Source organism: Monodon monoceros, unplaced genomic scaffold, assembly GCF_005190385.1.
Source record: "Monodon monoceros isolate NGI ecotype Baffin Bay Population unplaced genomic scaffold, NGI_Narwhal_1 Super_Scaffold_5, whole genome shotgun sequence".
NCBI classification, from domain to species: Eukaryota; Metazoa; Chordata; class Mammalia; order Artiodactyla; family Monodontidae; genus Monodon; species Monodon monoceros.
In genome coordinates, this window is record NW_021703782.1 from 33,245,647 (window position 1) to 33,268,162 (window position 22,516).

A 22,516-nucleotide genomic window follows, 5' to 3' on the forward strand; every position below is an offset into this window, starting at 1 on the left:
TTCTTCCTCTCTGTGTTTATGTAGCATATTATATCTATCTATGTTATGTTTTCTTATTTACATGTTTCATTTGACTAGTGTCGCCCTGACCATGCGTTTAATAATGCCCAGGGTCTAACGTAGTAGACATTAATTAAATGTTTGATGGGTAACTGAGTGAATGAATGGATGTTTGTACCCAGCGTTAGCCACACTGAAGAGAAACTGCGTTCAGCTTCTTTATCCCTTTTCTCTTGTAGCTGTTTGTAGTGGATGTCCAGACAAGCCAGATCACCAAGATCCCCATTCTGAAGGATCGGGAGCCCGGCGGTGTGACACAGCAGGGCTGTGGTATCCATGCTATCGAGTTGAATCCCTCTAGAACACTGTTAGCCACCGGAGGAGACAACCCTAACAGCCTTGCTGTCTACCGGCTGCCTACACTAGATCCTGTGTGTGTGGGAGATGTAAGTCTCCCCAATAATTGTAGATAGAGGTAGCCTTGTTTTTTAACAGAGCCCAGTCCTCATCCCACAAACCCCCCAGGAAGGGACAGTTTCCTCTAGACTTCTGCGGACTTGGGTTGGGGGTGCGTAATGGTGAGGTATGGGGGTGGAGATTTCAGAGTTGGTATTCCACTCACCACAGGGAGTATCAGATATGTTGGCAGAGGGTATGTTTGATAAAGAGGCGAGCAGTACACCTCAGAGGCCATCAGCGGTGGGTTGGTGTTTGAGTCCAGACCACAGTGGTTACACATCTCCTACTGCCCATAGTCAGAAGGGTTTATTAAGTTATTCATTCAGCAACTATTTTTTGACCCTTCTATGGCCGGTCATTGTTTCAGACACTGGGGACATAGCAGTGAATAAAACAGACAAAGCCCCTACCCTCTTGAAGCCTGCACTCAAGTGAAGGGAGGCATATAAACCAACAAAAATGTACCAGCAGTATGTCAGAGTGTGATGAGTGCCGTGGAGAAGAGTAAAGGCAGGCTAAAGGGAGAGAGCATGGTGGAGAATGCTATTTCAGAGGATAGTTGGGAGGGCCTCTTTGATAAGAATGACATTTGAGCAGGGAGACTTAAAGGAAATGAGGGTGCAAGACATGCTGATGTCTGGAGGAAGAGAGTACCAGACAGATGGAACAGCATAGAGGTCAGTTGTAGCTATATTCTCCCAGGAAGCAAGGGGGGAGTGCGAGGAGGTGTGTTGGAGGGATGAGAAGTGGGTAATTGTGCGTAGGAACCACAAGTAGAACATCCAGAGATAGAATGCTAGAGCTGTGTGTCCACCGGCCATGTTTATTGTCCACAAGAATGCCAGTTTTATTCCAGCTTTGAGCTTCTCAAGACAGAAGTTAAAAATTGTGGGATCATTCCATTTGGGTTGAAATCACCAGAGATTAGAATTGTAATTTTTACAAAGATATTTTCAGTCAGACTCGTAAGCTTTTCAGGGGTGTACATTGTAATCCTTATTTTACTGATTTCTTTTTTCCTTTTTTTTTTTTCTCTCTCTGTACCTGTCACTCCCTCCTCTTGAAGGATGGACACAAGGACTGGATCTTTTCCATTGCATGGATCAGTGACACTATGGCGGTATCTGGTAAAATTGCCCTTTTGTAGGGAGTTCTGGTGTGGCAGGGAGGGAGGGAAGCTAGAAGTTGAAGAAGGAGAGTAGTGTGATTGGAAATAGCCCAGTAAACCGACCATCAGCGAGGGGCCAGGAAACCTTGTTTCTAATACTCTTTCTCCTGACTTACCATGTGACCTTGGATAAGTCATTCCCCTCGTATATTCCTGATCTGCAAAGTGGAAGTACTAGCACAATTATTATTCATACTCTGCCTTGTTCCAAAGAGCCTGTGTATTAGCATGTTAGCCTCAACATTTTTGTGGGGCTTCACTGAGACAATAGTTGTGAAAGTGCTTTTGGAAAAGTTGGTGTGCTCTGCAAAGTATTAGGAGCAACTGTTACTTTCTGTACAACTATATAGTGTTGATAAAGCTATATAGGATTAGGGGAATTTCTCTCCCAGTGGTAGAACAGTCAGAAAAAATACATGGAAATGAGTGTAGAGACGATAACCTAGAGATACTCAAATGCTTTCTGAATACCCACAGCAGCCTAGAAAGTAGGCTCAGAGTGCCAACCAGTTTTGCTGGGTACGTACATGTAAAAATATAATCCCCCATTCCAGATTCCCAAATTTTAAAAAAAATTGTAAGAGTTGCTAAATTAAGTACTTCATGTGTGTTATCTCATAGAATCCTCAGAACAGTCCTAGAAGGTTTGCATTATGAGCCTTATTTCACAAATGAGAAAATGTAGATTCTGAGAAGTTATAATTTGCCAAAGGCTACACAGATGGTGAGAGATGGACTCAGGATCTGAATCCAGCTCTGAGTTCCAAGCCCATGCTTAGAACTGCTACGCACAAAGCTAAGGGAACGTAAATGTTTCTTCTTTGGATTCTTTGCAAGGCAATAGAAAGCAGCCAGGAGGGAAAATAAATCTAATGGACAAGCATAGTCACAGTTCAGAATTATTCAGTAGTGGTTCAGAAGCTTTTGGATTCCCTGTCATTTGTCTCCCCAAGAAATGAGAGCTCCTTGAAGGCAAAGGCTGAATCATGTCACCTCTATAGGGACTATCTGTATGACAGTAACTTGCACTAAGTGTGATTGTTAGGAGTCAGGACGTGGCTTTTTCTGGGAACTTCCCTTCTCTTTTTTCATATAGGCTGTGAGTATTCTATGTTTTCAGGCTGATAGCTTCCAAGTCTACATTTTGTGAACAGTATAGCAGGTTTTAAGAATATTGGCTCTAAAACAGGAACAGACTCACAGATATAGAATACAAAGCTGTGGTTACCAAAGGGGAGAGGGAGGGGGGAGGGACAAATTAGGATTATGGGATTAACCAATATAAACTACCGTATGTAAAATAGATTAGCAACAAGGATATACTGTATAGCAGGGGTCCCCAACCCCCAGACCGTGGACCGCTACCGGTCCATGGCCTGTTAGGAACTGGGCCACACAGCAGGAGGTGAGCTGCGGATGAGCGAGCAAAGCTTCATCTGCCGTTCCCCATCGCTCCCCAATGCTTGCATTACTGCCTGAACCACCTCCACTCCCCCACCCCCCCACCCCCCAGTCCATGGAAAAATTGTCCTCCATGAAACCGGTCCCTAGTCCCAGCAGTTGGGGACTGCTGCACAGGGAATTATACCCAGTATCTTGTAATAACCTATAACGGAATGTAATCTGCAAAAATACTGAGTCACTTTGCTGTACACCTGAAACTAATATAATATTGTAAATCAGCTATATTTCAATTTAAAAAGAAAAAAGAATATTGGCTCTGAGTGAAAGACCTATATTCTGAAAACTGTAAAACATTTATGAAGGAAATTGAAGATGATACAAAGGAATGGAAAGATATCCCATGTTCTTGGATTGGAGGAATTAATATTGTTAAAATGTCTCTATTTCCCTAAGCAATCTACAGATTTAATGCCATCCTTATCAAAATACCCATGACGTTTTTCATAGAAGTAGAACAAACAATCCTAAAATCTATATGGAATCACAAAAGACCCCAAATTGCCAGAGCAATCTTGAGGAAAAAAAGAACAAAGCTAGAGATAGCATGCTCCCTGACTTCAGACTAAACGACAAAGCTTTGGTCATCAAAACAGCATGGTAAGACTTCCCTGGTGGCATAGTGGTTAAGAATCCACCTGCCAATGCAAGGGACACGGGTTCGAGCCCTGGTCCGGGAAGATCTCACATGCTGCGGAGCAACTAGGCCCGTGCACCACAACTGCCAAGCCTGCGCTCTAGAGCCTGCGTGCCAAGAGCCCATGCTCGGCAACAAGAGAAGCCACCGCAGTGAGGTGCCCATGTACCGCAGCGAAGAGCAGTCTCTGTTCGCCACAACTAGAGAAAGCCTGTGCGGCAACGAAGACCCAACGCAGCCATAAAGTAATTAATTAGTTATTTTTTTAAAAAACCCAGCATGGTACTGGAACAAAAAGAGACATATAGATCCATGGGACAGAACAGAGAGCCCAGAAGTAAACCCACACACTTTTCTGGTCAATAAATCTATGACAAAGAATATCCTATGGAGAAAAAACAGTCTCCAGTGAAGAGCGGTGCTGGAAAAACTGGACAGCTACATGTAAAAGAGTGAAATTAGAACATTTTCTCACACCAATATGCAAAACTAACAAAATGGTTTAAAGACCTAAATGGAAGACTGGAAACCATAAAACTCCTAGAAGAAAACATAGGCAGAACACTCTTTGACATAAATTGTAGCAATATTTTTCATCTCTCTCTCCTAAGGCAAAAGAAACGAGCAAAATTAAGCCAATGGGACCTAATTAAACTTAAAAGCTTTTGCATAGCAAAGGAAACCATCAACAGAACAGAAAGACAACCTATGGAATGGGAGAAAATGCTTGCAAATGATATGACCAATAAGGGTTATCCAAAATATATAAACAGCTCATACAACTCAATATAAAAAAATAAACAACCCAATTAAAAATTGGGCAGAAAATCTGGATAGACATTTTTCCAAAGAAGATATACAGTGGCCAACAGGCACATGAGGAAATGCTCAAAATTGCTAATCATCAGAGAAATGCAAATCAAAACCACAGTGAGATAATAATCACTTCACACCTGTCAGAATGGCTGTCATCAAAAAGTCTTCAAATGTTGGTGAGGATGTGGAGGAAAGGGAACCCTAGTACACTGCTGGTAGGAATGTAAATTGGTGTGGCCATTATGAAAAAAAGTATAAATGTTCCTCAAAAAACTAAAAATAGGGACTTCCCTGGTGGTCCGGTGGTTAAGAATCTGCCTTCGTTAAGAATCTGCCTTCCAATGCAAGGGACGTGGGTTCGATCCCTGGTCAGGGAACTAAGATCCCACATGCTTCAGGGCAGCTAAGCCTGCACGCCACAACTACTGAGCCCTCACACTCTAGAGCCCATGCACCACAACTAGAGAGCCTGCGCGCCACAACTGCTGAGCCCATGTGCCATAACTAGAGAGAGGCCCGTGTGCCACAACGAAAGATCCCATATGCCGCACCGAAGATCCCATGTGCCGTAACTAAGACCCAACGCAGCCAAATAAATATTTTTTTCAATTTAAAAAGATTGAAAAAAAACCCTAAAAATAGGACTACTATATGATCCAGCAATTCTACAGCTAGATATATATTTAAAGAAAATGAAAACCCTAATTCGAAAAAATACACGAACCCCAGTATTCTTAGTAGCATCATATGTAATAGTCAAGATATGGAAGCAACCTATGTGTCTTATCAACAGATGAATGGATAAAGAAGATGTGGTACATATATACAATGGAATATTACTCAGCCATTAAAAAGAATGAAATAATGCCATTTGCAGCAACATGGATGGACCTGGAGATTATCATCCTAAGTGAAGTAAGTCAGACAGAGAAAGACAAATATCATATGATATTGCTTACATGTGGAATATAAAAAAAAAAACACAACAACAAAAGTTCATACAAATGAACTTACTTACAAAACAGAAACAGACTCACAAACTTAGAGAATGAACTTATGGTTACCGGCGGGGAGGGATAGATTGGGAGTTTGGGATTGACATGTACACACTGATATGTTTAAAATAGATAACCAGGGAATTCCCTGGTGGTCCAGTTGTTAGGACTCTGTAGTTTCACTGCAGAGGGTGCAGGTTCAATCCCTGGTCAGGGAACTAAGATCCCACAAGCCACGTGGCATGGCCATAAAAAAATAAAATAGATAACCAACAAGGACCTACTGTATAGCACAGGGAACTCTGCTCAACATTCTGTAATAACCTAAATGGGAAAAGAATTTGAAAGAGAATAGATACATGTATATGTATAACTGAATCACTTTGCTGTACACCTGAAACTAACATACTATTGTTAGTCAACTATACTCCAATATGAAATAAAAGTTTTTTAAAAAGATGTGGTATATATACACAATGGACTATTACTCAGCCATTAAAAAAGAATGAAATTCTGCCATTTGCAACAACGTGGATGAACCTAGAGGGTATTATGCTTAGTGAAATAAGTCAGAGAAAGACAAACACTTTACTACTTATATGTGGAATCAAAAAAATAAATAAAATGAATGTATATAACAAAACAGAAACAAATTCACAGATAAAGAGAACAAACTAGTGGTTACCAGGGGGGAGAGGGAGGGGGCAAGATAGAAGTATAGAATTAAGAGATACAAAGTACTATGTATAAAATAAGCAACAGGGCTTCCCTGGTGGCACAGTGGTTAAGCATCCGCTTGCCAATGCAGGGGACACGGGTTCAAGCCCTGGTCCGGGAAGATCCCACATGCCGCGGAGCAGCTAAGCCCATGTGCCACAACTACTGAGCGTGTGCTCTAGAACCTGTGAGCCACAACTACTGAAGCCTGTGCACCTAGAGCCTATGCTCTGCAACAAGAGAAGCCACCGCAATGAGAAGCCTGCGCACTGCAACGAAGAGTAGTCCCCGCTCGCCGCAACTGGAGAAAGCCCACGTGCAGCAATGAAGACCCAACGCAGCCAAAAATAAAATAAATAAATTTATAAAAAATAAAATAAGCAACAAGGATATATTGTATGGCACAGGGAAATATGGTCATTATTTTATAATAACCTTAAATAGAGTATAAAAATAATGCATCACTGTGCTGTACACCTGAAACTAATATTATATTGTAAGTGAATTATACTTTAATGAAAAATTAAAATCTAAATGTTCGTGATAATTCTCATCTTCTACTGAGATTTTAATTATGATAATATAGAATACACCTTCCTTATAAACTGTAGAATCACTATAAATCAACATACACAACAAAAATCCTTCCATCGATGTTCCTAATATATAATTTTGCCATCTAAATTGAGGAAATATAGCTTTGTAAAAGTACTAATCTTCAAATGCTCTGTTCTCCAAATTGTTAAATGTTGAAAGGAGCTGTGTTTCAGTTTCCTAATCATCAAAGTAGGTTAGTACACTTCCCTACCTTAGTGATGGAGTTGCTGTGTGACATACTGTTGACAATTATGGAAGACAGTAAAAACACAGTATACATTTTATTTATTTATTTTTTAAAAATCCTCCCAGCTCAACCTTCCCATTTGTTCAAAGGCAGAACAACCACAGTGAAAGAAGCCCAGGAAGTGTTAGCTACTGATCTGTGCCATCTTTTTTTTTTTCAATATTTATTTATTGGCTGTATCGGATCTTAGTTGAGGCACACGGGATCTTTCGTTGGCGCGCGGGCCTCTCAGCAGTTACAGCACGTGGGCTCTCTAGTGGCGCAAGAGCTCTAGAGCGCCCAGGTTTAGTTGCCCTGCGGCATGTGGGATCTTAGTTCCCCGATCAGGGATCGAACCTGCGTCCCCTGCATTGGAAGGCAGATTCTTAACCACTGGCTCACCAGGGAAGTCCCCAGTATACATTTTAAAACTAATGTGTGCAGAGACAATTAACGAGGAACCCAATTTGGAGGAGTGTTATACTATACAAAGATTGAGAAACTGCCTCAAAATTTTGCAGTCAGCAGCTCAGTTGGAAATAGTTCTAACGTTCAGCTGTGCAGGAGGGCAGGGGACAGTGTTTTTCTTGGGGAGTTCCCTGGCGGTCCAGTGGTTAGGACTCCATGCTTCCACTGTAGGGGGCCTGGGTTCAATCCCTGGTCAGGGAACTAAGATCCCACAAGCTGCATGGTACGGCCAAAAAAAAAAAAGTTTCTTTTGAATTTTCAGTTCTGCTTTGTTCACATCCAAATCAGGAATTTCATACTCTGAGAGGTCACATCAGCAAGAAAGTCCAAATAGTTTTAAGTCAATGTAGATGTCTTGTTAAATTGGAAATAAACAAGGTTTTATTATTTATAAAAAAGTGTTTGATGTACCATTAACAGTAGTTTTTGCTGCATTTAAAAAAAAAAGAGTATTGGCTCTGATAATAAAGATCTGAATTTGAATCCTGGTCTTACCACTTATTAGCACAGAGGGCAAGTTATTTAAGGCTTTTGAGACTTGGATTTCCTCATCTGTAACATGGATAATGATTATATATACTTCACAGGGTCATTGGGAAGATCAGATGAGGTAGTGCTTAGTGGCTGCCATATTGAAAATGCTCAATACTTGTTAACCAGTGTTAATGTTCAGACTTGATGATGAGCATCAACCCCTGAACATTCCCCTCAAATTCAGTGTATTCAAACTCATCATCTCCCTTCCAGGACCTCACCTCCCCCTGCCATTGACATATATTCGTAAATTCTCCTACCTTCCACCTAGGTGCACAGCCAGAGAACTAAGACTCTTCAGTCTCCTTAGATTACCAAGCCATGTTGATTCTGTTTTCTAAAATATCTCTTCTATCCATCAGTTTCTTTTCTATCTTGTCTACTTGAGTGCTCATCGTCTATCTTTTGAATTACCCCAATGTCCGTCCACATTTTCTCTCTGCCTCTAGTCTTGTCTCCTCCAATCTAATCTTCATGTTGCTGCCAGATTAGTTCTTAAAATAATTTTTTCTTTACTGTAAAAGTAATACATGTTTATTGTAAGAATTTTTTTTAATTCAAATAAACAAAAAAGGAAAGAATTACCCACACAGTTTGTGCCCAGAGATAGTCACTGTTAACAATTTGAAATCAATCCTGCTAGTCTTTTTTCAGTACATATTTGAGTTGTTAAAATGGGATTATCAGTAGGTTAAAATGGGATCATATAGAGGGATGGATATATGTATAGATATATGATATGCCGAATATAAGAAAATGTTGATAGTAGACTATAGGTGTAAGTATACAATTCATTGTAAAATTCTTTCAACATTTCAATATGCTTGAAATTTTTCATAATAAAACTTGTATAGTTTTATTTTTTTAATTTGTATTATAAACCGTACATAGTTCTCTAGATGTGCCCTTCACTCTCTGGCCTTTTCTAGATTTCACACATGATGAGCCCTCTACTTTGAACCTTTGTCCACAAACCTTATGATACAAACAAGTTGGATGATATTTATCCCATGTTAGACAATTTTTACCGTGAACTGTTCAGGAGATTTGCAGTGTGAGAAGGGCACCTTCTGGTCTCAAAGGAGTGTTGGCAGATAATGCTACTGGAAAGGAATTTGAAAACATTTTTTTTATTGGTTATTTTATTTTATTTTTTTATTTATTTTTGGCCGAGTTGGGTCTTTGTTGCTGGGTGTGGGCTTTCTCTAGTTGTGGGAGCGGGGGCTACTCTTCGTTGTGGTGCGCGGGCTTCTCACTGCGGTGGCTTCTCTTGTTGAGGAGCACGGGCTCTAGGCGCACGGGCTTCAGTAGTTGCAGCACGCGGGCTCCATTGTTGTGGCTTGCGGGCTCTAGAGTGCAGGCTCAGTAGTTGTGGGGCACGGGCTTAGTTGCTCTGCGGCATGTGGGATCTTCCTGGACCAGGGCTCGAACCCGTGTCCCCTGCATTGACAGGCAGATTCTTAACCACTGCACCACCAGGGAAGCCCAGAACAGTCATTCTTAATTCAGGGATTATGGTTTCTTCAAGAGGCCCATGAAGCTCCCTGAAACTGAGTGTGCAAGGTAGGTTTTTTGTGTATTTTTCTAGAGAAAGGGGTCTTTAACATTCCTAAGTCTGTCAGAGGGGTACATGACTCAGAAAATATTAAGCATCACTGATCTAGAGTGGGAGTTCCCAAACCCTATTGCCTAGTAGAAATCACCTATGCATGCATGCCCAAGTGACCTAAGCATTTGGCTTGGAAAATTACTGAGCTTTATCAAATGTATTCTCTCTCTTCAAAAGTCCCACCAACTACGTTACACTTAAAGTTTATATTTTAACTCCTACACCTCAGTTGAATCATCCTCTTGGTGTAGCTATTAAAATACATACTGCTTTCTGTTTTGGTGTGGGCCACCTGGCCAGGCTTCAGCACATATGAGCATGGTGCACAAAGAGCTAGACTAAGAAATCCCATTTGGCTTCTGTGGGACTGTCTCATGGAAAGTTGGATATGTCTGACATCTGTGGTTTCCTTGCCCTACAGGCTCACGCGATGGTTCTATGGGACTCTGGGAGGTGACAGATGATGTGTTAACCAAAAGTGACACAAGGCACAATGTGTCACAGGTCCCTGTGTATGCTCACATCACTCACAAGGCCTTAAAGGACATCCCCAAGGAGGACACAAACCCTGACAACTGCAAGGTCCGAGCTCTGGCCTTCAACAACAAGAACAAGGTATGAGCTTGCCAAAGGTTCCCTGAAGCCTGTTCCTCTTGCTTCAGCTTCTTGGCTTATGTCTTGGGAGGTGCACTGTCCTTCTCCTTCTCCTTCCCCAAGTCAGAGCTTACTACATAACTCAGTTCTGAGCCCACAGAGCATCTCTTGAAGGCTGAGGGATGCTTAGTTATAATCTCTCTCTGAGAAAGATTATAACTGAAATTATGAAAGCCACCCCTTGCATTGAGTATTCTCTGGATGGTTCATATCTGTTAGCCTCTCAGAGTTTCCCCAGGGCCACTCTGATTTGACTGTCTCTCATTTGCACGTGATCCTGCCGGTGCTCTATTTTGGGTGTGATTTTCCTACATGCAATCACTTTCTTCTCTCTTGTATTCAGTTTCTTTTCATTCTTTACTGCCTCTTCTCAACACTGCCATCAAGTCTTAACTTAATCATTTGAGTCAGATCTGAAACTGCTGGGCTATTAAGTAGAGTGTTAGTATGGAGACCCAGAGCCAGAAGAGAAGAAAGGCTCTTTTCCCAAAATTTGAATCGGGCCACAATTTGAGGGGTAGTTCCTTTAGCCGCCTCCTATCTCTCATCCATATTTATGGGTTAGGGGTAGACTTATCTCTCCCAGCTTAGACCCTCTACTTATAGAAGCTCTCACACTGAGACTTAGAAAACTGTCTTTCATGTGCATGCTCTGCTCTAACTATCAAACAGGATGTCATGTGTATGATTGTATAGTATGGGCTTTTTTAAGCATGGGTGTCTATGTTCAAACCAGGACTTGCTTCTTGGGTTCTGTCAAGAAGCAGCCTTGCTTTAATATGCTGTACAGCTGCATTTTGTAGGGTAAGATGATGGGCTGATAATCCCTGGCACCATCATAGGATAGGAGTGAGTAATGGGAGGACCCCAACCTGCAGGGTCTTCCCCTGCTTACTGTTATATATTAGTTGCTGTGAGTATAACCTGTTTTTCATTGCTTTTGCAGGAATTGGGAGCAGTATCTCTGGATGGCTACTTTCATCTCTGGAAGGCTGAAAATACACTGTCTAAGGTATGATGAACATGACTTAGTAGTTTCACCTTATAGTTAAAATACTTTAATCCTCCCTAAACTTTTTCATTCTTGTCTAAAGCACGAATTCTCCAAGGATCTGGGCATGTGACTGCATAGTGCATGAAATTCTGAGTCTGGCTTGCCCCTCTTAAAAGTCTTTTAAAGAAGTCAGAGGGAACCCAGCAGAAACTATGTTATCAGTTGATCGAAGTAACATGTACAGGATAATCTACGCATTTCCGTTACCCAACAATAAGAGATCTGTCTATTTCCTGTGAAATAATTAATATAGAACAACTTACGGCAATTTCATGACAGGGATACTGGCAAACTGAGTAAATTTTTATGCTCTTCAGAGAAGGTGAAAATGACTGATTAAACTAATGTCCAGAACTGGAAAAAAAAAAAAAAAAAAAGAGGGGGTGATTCTTTCACATTGCAAAGACTTGCTGAGAGACTCCTTTAACTAGCAGTCTTCCAATCCACAGTGCATTTAAGTATTTGCTTATGGATTATTGACTATTTGCAATATTGTGAGGGCAGGAAAAACCTAAATGTTAGGAGCCATTGGCAACCGAAGATCAATTAAACTAAGATTAATCATCTCTAAAATAATCATGTAAGGTATGGATTTAATTTACAGTATTTGCAAGCACCTTTTACCTAAAGTTAAACCTACCCGTGGATCGTTTGTCCTCTTCTTATTCCAGAGGCCTTTGCTGCTTATAACTTCTATGATAGACTCTTTTTCAAGAGGAGGCAGAGCTCCAGGAATTATTGATTTCCTTCGTGTCACAGCAGCCTTTGAGCTCCACTGACCTTGCTTGGTCTCTTACGTGCAGTAGCCACTGAGGATTGGCTAAATGACAAGGATCCAGGGTTAAGGCTGATTGGGGTTACCTGGGGTTGAGCAGTCCCACGAGTGTGCTTTCTATAGTGTACAACTCCCATACAGTTGGGGAGTTAGGCTGAGGGTAGCCAGAAATCAGCCCCTTTACCTGAAGATCAGTGAGAAGGGTAGTGGCTCTTCCCAGCAGAGAGAACAGAGTGGGACCTTGGCTTTAGTGCCCTGGGGTTATCCCTGGAAACAGCCTGTGGCTTTTGGCCTTTCTCTCTGCTTCTGATTATTTAATTCGAGCTTGACCTTTTTCCCTAACTGGTCCTCTTCAGTACCTAGATCTTGTTTAGTATCATCTTTCTTTCTTTCTCTTACATACGTAGGGGTGGAGCAGGATGTTATTTCCTTAATTGGTACATGTCTTTTTGTCTGTGACTTTGTTTGTCTGGTATATGAGGAAAGCCCACAGAGGTGGGCATCTAAGAACAATGCCCTGCTGTGTGCTTTCCGGTAATGCCATAGGTGCATCTCTTCTCTCTCTGTTTTCAGCTCCTCTCCACCAAACTGCCATATTGCCGTGAGAATGTGTGCCTGGCCTATGGTAGTGAGTGGTCAGTGTATGCAGTGGGCTCCCAAGCTCATGTCTCCTTCTTGGATCCACGGCAACCATCATACAACGTCAAGTCTGTCTGCTCCAGGGAGCGAGGCAGTGGTAAGAGGCCCCCATGTGCCCCTCAGGCTTACAGCTGCGTTGTGAATGGGTTTTGACCTTCAGTTTCAATATTGGTTTCCAAGCAAATATAGTGATCTTTATGGAACCTGGTGGAAGTGTTTGGTGACACAGAGGGGAGATTGAATACCTGCATATGGCAGCAAAGCTTCGCACACCGCACACAAACTTGTGGCCACAGAAGCCTTTGATGGAAACCAATAGTCAGCGTATTGGTGGTTTCCTTGTTCCTCCACAGAGCCCTACTCCTTGTGGTAGTTTTTTGCTGGGACCCTACCTGAACTATAAAATTCTTTTATGCTAAGTTATGATGTGGTGGGGTGAGGAGGATTTTACAGAGGGGCATGAGGAAACTTTTGGGGGTGATAAATATGTTATTTTGATTGTGGTGGTGGTGTCATGGATATATACATATATTAAAACTTCAAATTGTATACCTTGAATATGTGCAGTGTATTCTATGTCAATTATACCTCAATAAAGCTGAAGAAAATTTTCAGTTTAGTTCTTACCCACTGGGTGAATTAGGCTTCAGGCCCCCCCGCCTCCCAATCTTTAATAGCATATTCTCTCTGAGGGCACCCTCATTCTTCATTGAGGAATAAAAAGAGACTTACATTTGTACTGTACTTTAAGATTTCAGAATACCTTTGTCTGACATCTCATTTCATCTTACCAAGGACCCTGTGGGAAGCAGTTTACACCCTATTTTATAGATGAGGAGACTGAGACCCAGATTGGTTAAATAACTTGCCAAACACCACACAGGTTGGTGGGGGAACAGCCAGGGACCAGAATCCAGGTTGTCCAACTTAACAAAGTGTGTTTCCTTCTTCATCTGACATTGTCCCCCTTCTCATGCAAAAATGTGGCTACGTTATCCTGGGAGTCCTAAAAGGCACAGTATCTTCTCTTTCAAGTAGTATTTATTTTCGTGTAGATGCTGCAGTTTTGGCCATTGTTTTAGATTTGTTTTCAGTTATTCTTGAAATACATTTCAGAACAGAGAGAATAATGTGTGTAAGGAAAGTAGTAAGGGAAAGAATAAATAGCCTTGGCCGGAATGATGTCTGCGATGAAGTTTTAAGAGATTTTGGTTACTGTTACAGGAGTAGCTTGCAAACCTAATAAGGAAATACTGATTTCACAAATATTAGTGAGCACCTCTTTTGTACTTAGAGACATCTTCACATCCCATGCACTTATCTGATCCACAGATGCAGCAGATGTATTTTCCCTGTGACCCAAAGTGATCAGGTGACTTGTCTTAAATTCACAGTGAAAGACAGTGCACCTTTGAGTGCTTCAGTTCTAGGCTGTTTGCCACTCTCATAACACACTTAATACCAGATAAAGACCTCTTGCAGTGCCATGGTAGTGGTTTTAGGTCAAATACAAGAAAGTCCTTGTTAATGTAATGATTTGTAAATATGCAGATTACCCTCAGTTTCAGTACGGGTTGGAAACATATAATGGAGAAGAACTTAGAGTTATGAAAGGTGACTTCAGAGTGAGTTGAGGGGAGGCAAGCAGGTTCAGGGCATACTTACGGTCTTGGGCCCAAAGCATCTTGGGCATCATCAGGCATTTGGTACTTCTGAGGCTTATGGGAAGGTTCCTGTTAGTGTGTGGATGGGCAGTGTGGCATCGGGGTTCTCTGGCTTGTGCGTGAGCTAGGTCTGCCTTGGGAAAGGCGCTGTGGTATTTAGGGGTGCCATGTGAACTCAGTGTCAGAGAAGTTCTGGCTAGCAGACCTGATTGCCCTTTACTTTTCTCTCTCTCAGGTATCCGGTCAGTGAGCTTCTATGAGCACATCATCACTGTGGGCACAGGGCAGGGCTCCCTGTTATTCTATGACATCCGAGCTCAGAGGTTCCTGGAAGAGAGGCTCTCAGCTTGTTATGGGTCCAAGCCCAGACTAGCAGGGGAGAATCTGAAACTAACGACTGGCAGAGGCTGGCTGGTGAGTAAGCCCATGCCTCACATGGTTACTGGACAGTGACGGAAAAGTTGTATTCACTCCACCCACCCACTCCCACCCCCACTGACACACCACCTACCACATAGTTTTTCACTAGTAAGAGACACTCCTTGGAGCAGAGAAAGGCACTTTCCCTTTGCTTTGTTTTTGTGTCTGCATGTCTGTGGGAAAACAGGCCCAGTAAGACACACCGGTTGGCCCAGAATAACCCCCAGGTGATAATAGAGCTGGAAGGAGAGGAACCTCCCACTGAGGCTGCCAGTGAATTATGAAAGCATTTGGTTCCAGCAGTCCTGAGAAGACCTTCGGTTTGTGTAGCAATTCTTCAGCCTGCTTGGCTCCTCCCTAATGTTCATTTGGAAAAATGGGGCTCCAGCTCCCCTGAGCACCAGTCTCCTGTATAGATATAGGACCCTCTCCTCTTAAGGAGCCCAGAAAGCATTCTTGTCCCTTCTTTCCCTTTTCTGCCCCACGGCGAGTGCTCAGAGTCTCTTATTTCCCACAGAATCATGACGAAACCTGGAGGAGTTACTTTTCGGACACTGATTCCTTCCCCAACGCTGTCTACACACACTGCTACGACTCGTCTGGAACGAAGCTCTTCGTGGCAGGAGGACCCCTCCCTTCAGGACTCCATGGAAACTACGCTGGGCTCTGGAGTTAACGGCAACTAAGTCTCTCCCAGAATGCACAGAAATTCACTAACTTCCATCCTCAGTTTCCATTTCTTATTTTGATTTTTTTCCAGTGGTGTGAGTCCCTCATATTTTAGTGGGAACGCCGAGTTTGCCTATGGTTTAGGCACTTGACAGGAAGAACCTCTGTACAGAAATATAAAGGGTTTTCTCTTTTTTTTTTCCTTTTTTCCCTTTTGGTAAGCAGAATTTTACTTTACTATCTTTTTTCTTTCTGGCTTCTCAATCAGACATTGTTAATTCCTGTTTATATTTTTTCTTTAAGTGACACACAGTCTCCCCTCTGGCTTCTTTAGGTTGACATAGTCATTCTCACCCTTACTTCACTCTTGAGAGGTGGGGCTCCTTTATAATTATATGGTTGCTGTCAGACTTTCTGTGAAAGTTTGGGGGCTGTGTGTGTGTGTGTGTGTGTGTGTGTGTGTGTGTGTGTGTGTGAGTGAGAACTTGTGTGCCTGCGAGTACCGTTTGTCACTGAAATTATCTGGAGTGAGGATTACTGTAATTAAAATATTTATAAAAGAAACAACTATATTCACAGAGTCCAGCTTTGGGACTAGTTTTTATCTTGTTTTGTAAAGTCTAACAACACTGATTATAGGAAGTAAAAATAGAAAGGAAAACAAATCACCAGTAGGAAACCCTTTGAGTTAGATTGAAAGCTTCCTGGGGACTCATGCCAGGACTCCAAAGTAATCCATCTCCCACCTGCCTTCCCATCTGTGTGTCCCCCAGGTGAGAACATTTCTGTGTATGTGTCACTTCCACTTCAGTTTCCCATCTGGTTAAATCAATGGCCACTCCCCCCAAAACATCAGGGTCTCCATCCAAGATGCAACTCTGGAGGCTACAGAAGCCTTGGTAGGACTTCGTAAAAAGAATCTACATCCAAACCTCCCTCTCCCTCCTCTCAAATAAGACCTGATCTGGTTTCTCAGGGGCCTGGAGCTGGGGGCCTCAAGTCTGCTAAAATTCACATACTCGGTCCCCTTGGCTTTGGGGAGAAACTTCTTTGCCCTTCTTCTAATCTCCCCAGTGGATTTTGCTTTTGTTTTCTAAATTGGGTTCAGTTCTGGAGGGTGGGGATGAACAGGGGATTTATCTGTGTGTAGTGAGTGCTTCCTGTGTGTAATGTTTGTTTTTCTTAGTACAGTGGAGCCACTCTGTTGGCTCAGCCCTGGGATGGCGATGAGGTGGCCTACAGCCAACAGTGGTGTGCATGTAAAGCATCTATGTGATTAGTAATTTGTTCCTCCATTGAGCTGTCTGTTTAGTCTGAGGTTTTTAAACTTGCAGGCAAATGACCGTGATGTCTAGTTACTCCTTGCTTTTTATGCATCATGTTGCAGATAATAGCTGTTCCCACCCACAAACTCCTCCACCATTCTAAACACATACTCTGCTTCTGTCAGCAGCCCATTCTGGGGAAATGAAGTCATATTCCTGCACTCTGATTTCTAAGTTGCTTTCCCAGTTACCCCCCTCTGCTCTGGGAGTAAGTGGGGAGATTGAAAAAAAAGAGTGTCTTCTTGGTGATGGGGGCTGGTGGGGAGGGGAGACAGCAGGTCCACCCTATCTTGCTGTGGTACAAGGCATACACCACAGGTTCTAGAATTCTCATCTTCTAACCTAGAGAAATAGGTGCTATAAAACAGGGAATTAAGCAAATTGCTGGATGCTACAGATCTTTTAATTGTCTTAATTTTTTTCTATTATTAAACTACAAGCTGTAGATTTCTTAGTTCTCACAGAACTCATTTTAAACCTACTTGTATAAAAAAAAAATCTTAAGTAGGATGTTTTGTACTGTTGCCAGACCCTCTTCTGTGATGGGTAATGCATTTGATTGTTTGAGATTTTGTTTTTAAAAATGTAGCACTTGACTTTTTGCCAAGTAAAAAAAATAAATAAATCTTATTCCAATGCAAAGTTTGAGTATGTATAGCCAAGAGACAGCAGGAAAAAGGCCCCAATTGACTGGTTGGAAGGTCAGCTTGGGGTGGGTGGATTGCTTGGAGCAGAAGAACACAGGAGTTCCCTCTAGGGTAAAGGCAGGTCAAGGGCAAACACACAAACACTAAGACCTGCTTTTGCTCCTTGTCCCCAGCCCTGGCCCAAGATCAGTTGCTCTGGAGTCCAGTTGAGAGTGGGTATGCCCGGGGGAAGTCATGTGGTACTTGGAGAGAAAAACAGACTGAAGATGAGGGAGCGTGCTAGTCCTTGCTCTGAATCACTGTGGATGTGAGCAACGTGACCAGCTCCTCTAACATAAACCAGGGTTGGTGATAGGCCCTGTCTGCTTCAGTGGAGGGGCCCTGAGAATGACTATGATAGTGCCCTGGGAACAGTATCATTTTTTTGAAGTTGGAACCATAGGTCCTAGCTCTAAGAGAGGATGCAGTGTCCATAGTGAGTGATGCTCTTCCCGGAAGCTGTTTGGGGCTGTAGCTGAGAGAAAGGCAGACTGCTGAACCCTACCACTCTCCTCAGTCATCTCTGGGAGACCCATCAGGGCTGGGCCACAGAGCCAGGCAAGCTGAATACAGCTGCCCTTAGAGACTGATTCAGAACATGACTCATACAGGCACCTACCTACATGATCAAAGGCTGCAAAACAGGAAGGGGGAGGTGAATGAGTTGAAGCAAGTGAGAGGGCTTCAGAGGGCTGTAGAGGAGAAGAGTTACATTTGGAAAAGGACTGGAATTGGCCTTTCCCAAAATGAGATTTTCAGAATCCCCAATCCATGGAACAGTAATTGGTGTTTGCAAAATGCTCCATGGTCAAATTATTTTTGGGAAATGCAGATTAAAACACATGCTGCTCACAGCCTGAGGTTTGGGGTTACCATGGGACTCATGTGCATGGAACATGCTCAGAGAAAGGCGACACAGGATGTGGGAAGGGCCTGGCCTGGACCTCTGGCCTCTGTGGAATCTTGGCCCTGCTCTCACTTTCCAACCAAACTTTGCAGCAAAGTGTGTATCACAGAAGGGCTTTGTGGACTTTATGTGGTCCCTCCCTTTCCTGCCAGCAGTCCTTACTCCCAGGCCATGAAAGAACTTCCTTGTTCTCAGGTGCATGCCTCATTCCACATGGGCTGCTGGCTCCTCCCATCATCCTTTGGGTCCTTTTGCAGAAGTCTTTGGAACCTCATTTATGCCCCAGGTTCCCTCATGCCTGCCACTTCCGAAGTTGATTAGTATTAATCTGGTCCATTAAATTGATTAACTAGGGCTTCCCTGGTCCTGCAGTGGTTAGGAATCCGCCTGCCAATGCAGGGGACACAGGTTCGAGCCGTGGTCTGGGAAGATCCCACATGCCGTGGAGCAACTAAGCCCGTGTGCCATAACTACTGAGCCTGCGCTCTAGAGCCCACGTGCCACAGCTACTGAAGCCCGCGTGCCTAGAGCCCGTGCTCCGCAGCAGGTGAAGCTACCGCAACGAGAAGCCCGTACACCACAAGGAAGAGTAGCCCCCGCTCACCACGACTAGAGAAAGCCCGCATGCAGCAACGAAGACCCAATGCAGTCAAATAAATTTTTTTAAATTAACTATTAATTTTCTATTAAATTTATTAGTGTTCCTAATAAAGCTAAAGATTGCCAGTCCAGGGCCCTCTGATCCCATACATTTCCTAGAGCAGGTACCCAGGAAAAGTAAGCAGGGTGTCAAGACCCATGGCTTAGGACTGGGGGGGGTCAATCTTGTAAGATCCTATGACCCAAGTGTTTTTTTCCTTCCTTTTCAGTTGGCTGGTGTCTGGGAGACAACAATGTGGAGAGGAAAGGGGAGAAGAGGAACACTCAATGTTTCTTGCTTTTAGCCACAGCTCATTTCATGCTATTGTGCTGAAATGGCTGGAAGCTTTGGGAAGGTAGAAACGTGGGCTTCTAATTCTGGAATTACTGATGAAGACAAAAGAAAGTTCGGGTTTGTTAGCTTGGTTCTCCTGCCCTCATTTCAGCTCCTCCAAAGAATAATCTAGAGAAAGAAATGTGAGAAATTTGTTTCTAAACTACCACTAAAGACAGAGGTGTGAACTGAACTCAAGATGGGACTGTAAACTCATGATTCAGCTCTCCAAGACAGGTATGAGCTGTCCTCTTAAACTCCCCCTGGGTTGAGCCTCATATGTGAACACTCTTGATTAGTGTGTAATTGCCGAAATCAGAATTTTTAAAAGATAATAATATTAACTGAGCTCAGAGTCACATGTTTCCTGCGTTTCTTGTTAAGCAGTATTCAGAGCTGTAATTAACATCCCTAGTGCTAAGAACAGGAAGAAAACAAATGATCAACTCCCATCTTAAATAAAATAAACTTCCCTTACCAGTAGCTACGTTTTACTTAGCTGGTGACAGCCTGGACAGAGGACTGGAAAAAATAATGCAGCTTCTTTTGTCTCCAGGGTCAAGGCCGTTTGTTGATACATAGAACACTGTGCTGGGTACGTTGGCCTGAGGAGTGTATGTTTGGGCCGTGTAATGTGTTGCTTGCCCAAGAAACATCCTTAACTACCACCACTGCAGCTCTCTGCCCCCAGGCCCTTCTGCTAGAAACAGAATTATTGTGCCAATCACCATGCTTAAGTTCCCACCATTAGCCCTTTCTTTTTTCTTGAGGAAGGGGGATGTTATATTACCTAATTAAAGATACTAAAAAAAAAAGAGAGAGAGACTTTCCTGGCAGTCCAGTGGTTAAGACTCTGCACTCCCAGTGCAGGGAGCCCAGGGGTTCAATCCCTGGATCCCTGGTTGGGGAACCAGCATGCCGCACGGCATGCCCCCCCCCAAAAAAAAGATACTATTGCTCTTCCCTGGAGGAGGTAAATTCATGCCACCCCCAAATGCCAATTGCGCAAGGTAAGTGTGGACTGAAAGGGGAGGATATGGGCTCAGTTATAGATCTACTGCTGCTGCTCATGAGCATGACTTTAAACAAGTCTTTTCCCCTCTGGACATCATTTTTCTTTTTAATCTTATACGATGAGGACAGGAGTTCAAATTAGACGTTAGATTTCCTGGATCCACAACAACTATTCTAGTGGTGCAGGGAAGGCTAAGAAGATTAAGCAGTGATCCTCAAGCAGTTTGTCCTCAAAGCAGGTAAATATAGCAGGTTTGTTAAATGAATCTTATTTTCCTAACGGTTTCCAGTAAAACATTGGGAATTGTAGGTTGAGTAGTGTCGCCGTAAAATTCAAGTCTACCAGAAGAACCTCAGTGTGACTTTAATTGGAAATAAGGTCTTTGCAGATGTAATTAGGGGAAGGATTAAGATGGGCTCATACTGTGTTAGGCTAGGCCCTAACTCCAATGAGAGTGTCCTTATGAGACAGAAAAGGATGTACAGGGACACACAGAGAAGATGACCTGAAGACAGGAGGAGATTGGAGTGATGCATTTATAAGCCAAAGAATGCCAGGAGCCACTAGAAGCTGGAAGAGTCAAGGAAAGAGTCTCCCTTAGAGCCTTGCGAAGGATTGTGGCCCTGTTGACACCTTGATTTTGGATTTCTGGCCTCCAAAACTGTGAGAGAATGAATTTCTGTTGTTTTAAAACCACCAAGTTTGTGGTAATTTGTTTCAGTAGCCCTAGCAAATTGATACAGGAGTAGTCTAAGGAATTTTCAGATACCAATTTTTATGAAATCGCATTTGAGATTTAAGAAAAACTTTTTTCTTTTATGATGATACAAAGAGGAAATGTACTTATATAGTAGTGTGAAGACTTGTAAACGCAAAAATTAAAGCTCAGAACCATACTTTAATTGCTTCTGCCTGACAAACCTGTTCCTTCCAGGACTGAGGCAGTAATCCCCAAAACTGCCTACCTCTGGTTGCTTTTTCCTAACTGTGTCAAACTGCCTCAACATTTTTAACTTTTACCCTAGGTCATCTTTTCACAGTGTAGACAGCAGAGTCTCAGGATGCTTTCCCATCCTGAATTTATTAGCCAATAACATGGACAGCTCTCTGCAGTCCCCCTTGATAACAGGAGAAAATAGAAGATCTAGCTAAGGCCTAACATACCTAAACTAGCTTTACAATAGGATCTGCCCTGTGCCTGCCTGTGCAGACCTGGACCTGCTAGCCAGAATGAGAAGGATGCCCAAGTCAGCAGAAAAAGTCAGCATTGACTTTATTGTTCCTGGGCTACTGGTTTATTTTATTTCCTGTGGTCTTTATTAGGAAGGCTTAGCCTGTCAAACTGGTATTTATTGCACTGAAAAGTTATTGATTGGGCTTCCCTAGTGGCGCAGTGGTTGAGAGTCCGCCTGCCGATGCAGGGGACGCGGGTTCGTGCCCGGTCCGGGAGGATCCCCCATGCCGCCGAGCGGCTGGGCCCGTGAGCCATGGCCGCTGAGCCTGCGCGTCCGGAGTCTGTGCTCCGCAGTGGGAGAGGCCGCAGCAGTGAGAGGCCCGCGTACCTCAAAAAAAAAAAAAAAAGTTATTGATTATATCCATTGACCCAGACTTCTGGGAATTTTAGGAAATATTCTAGGCAAGCATGCAAAGACAGATGTATAAGAATGGTTGTCATAGCATTAATTAGCAAAAAGCAAAACAAAAAACTGGAAGTATCCTAAGTCTATTAATAAGGAAATGGTTAAATAAAAATTTTAAATATTCTCTGGTCAATCTTATTACAGAGAGAGACCGCATACTATGTTACTCCTGATGGGTCACAATAGGAAGTTAACAGCATTACCTAAGAAGTATTCTTGCCAGGAAATCAAACTTGATCTGAGTAAGCTTTTAGATCTATCAGTTCTCAGAAAATACAGTGGATGGAAGAACATATTAATGGTAGAGCAGGGATGCAAACAACCAAATGCTGAACGTAAGGAAAAGGATCTACTTTTTTCAATAAACAACTAGCACAAAAAAAGAGAACTATTGTATATTAAGGGAGA

The 22,516-nt window shown here is 42.8% G+C and overlaps 1 protein-coding gene across 1 annotated transcript in view; it reads left to right on the forward strand.

Moving 5' to 3' along the window:
* DCAF12 (DDB1 and CUL4 associated factor 12) overlaps positions 1-17,529 on the forward strand; it is a 40,353-nt gene extending 22,824 nt beyond the window's left edge. Inside the window, exons 3-9 of the mRNA XM_029203000.1 lie at positions 240-446; positions 1,526-1,586; positions 10,109-10,302; positions 11,288-11,353; positions 12,744-12,906; positions 14,709-14,887; positions 15,411-17,529. Coding sequence (XP_029058833.1) covers positions 240-446; positions 1,526-1,586; positions 10,109-10,302; positions 11,288-11,353; positions 12,744-12,906; positions 14,709-14,887; positions 15,411-15,569 — 1,029 coding nt within the window. The 3' untranslated portion in view covers positions 15,570-17,529. The remainder of the gene's footprint in view (positions 1-239; positions 447-1,525; positions 1,587-10,108; positions 10,303-11,287; positions 11,354-12,743; positions 12,907-14,708; positions 14,888-15,410) is intronic.
* The last annotated feature ends 4,987 nt before the right edge of the window (positions 17,530-22,516 follow it).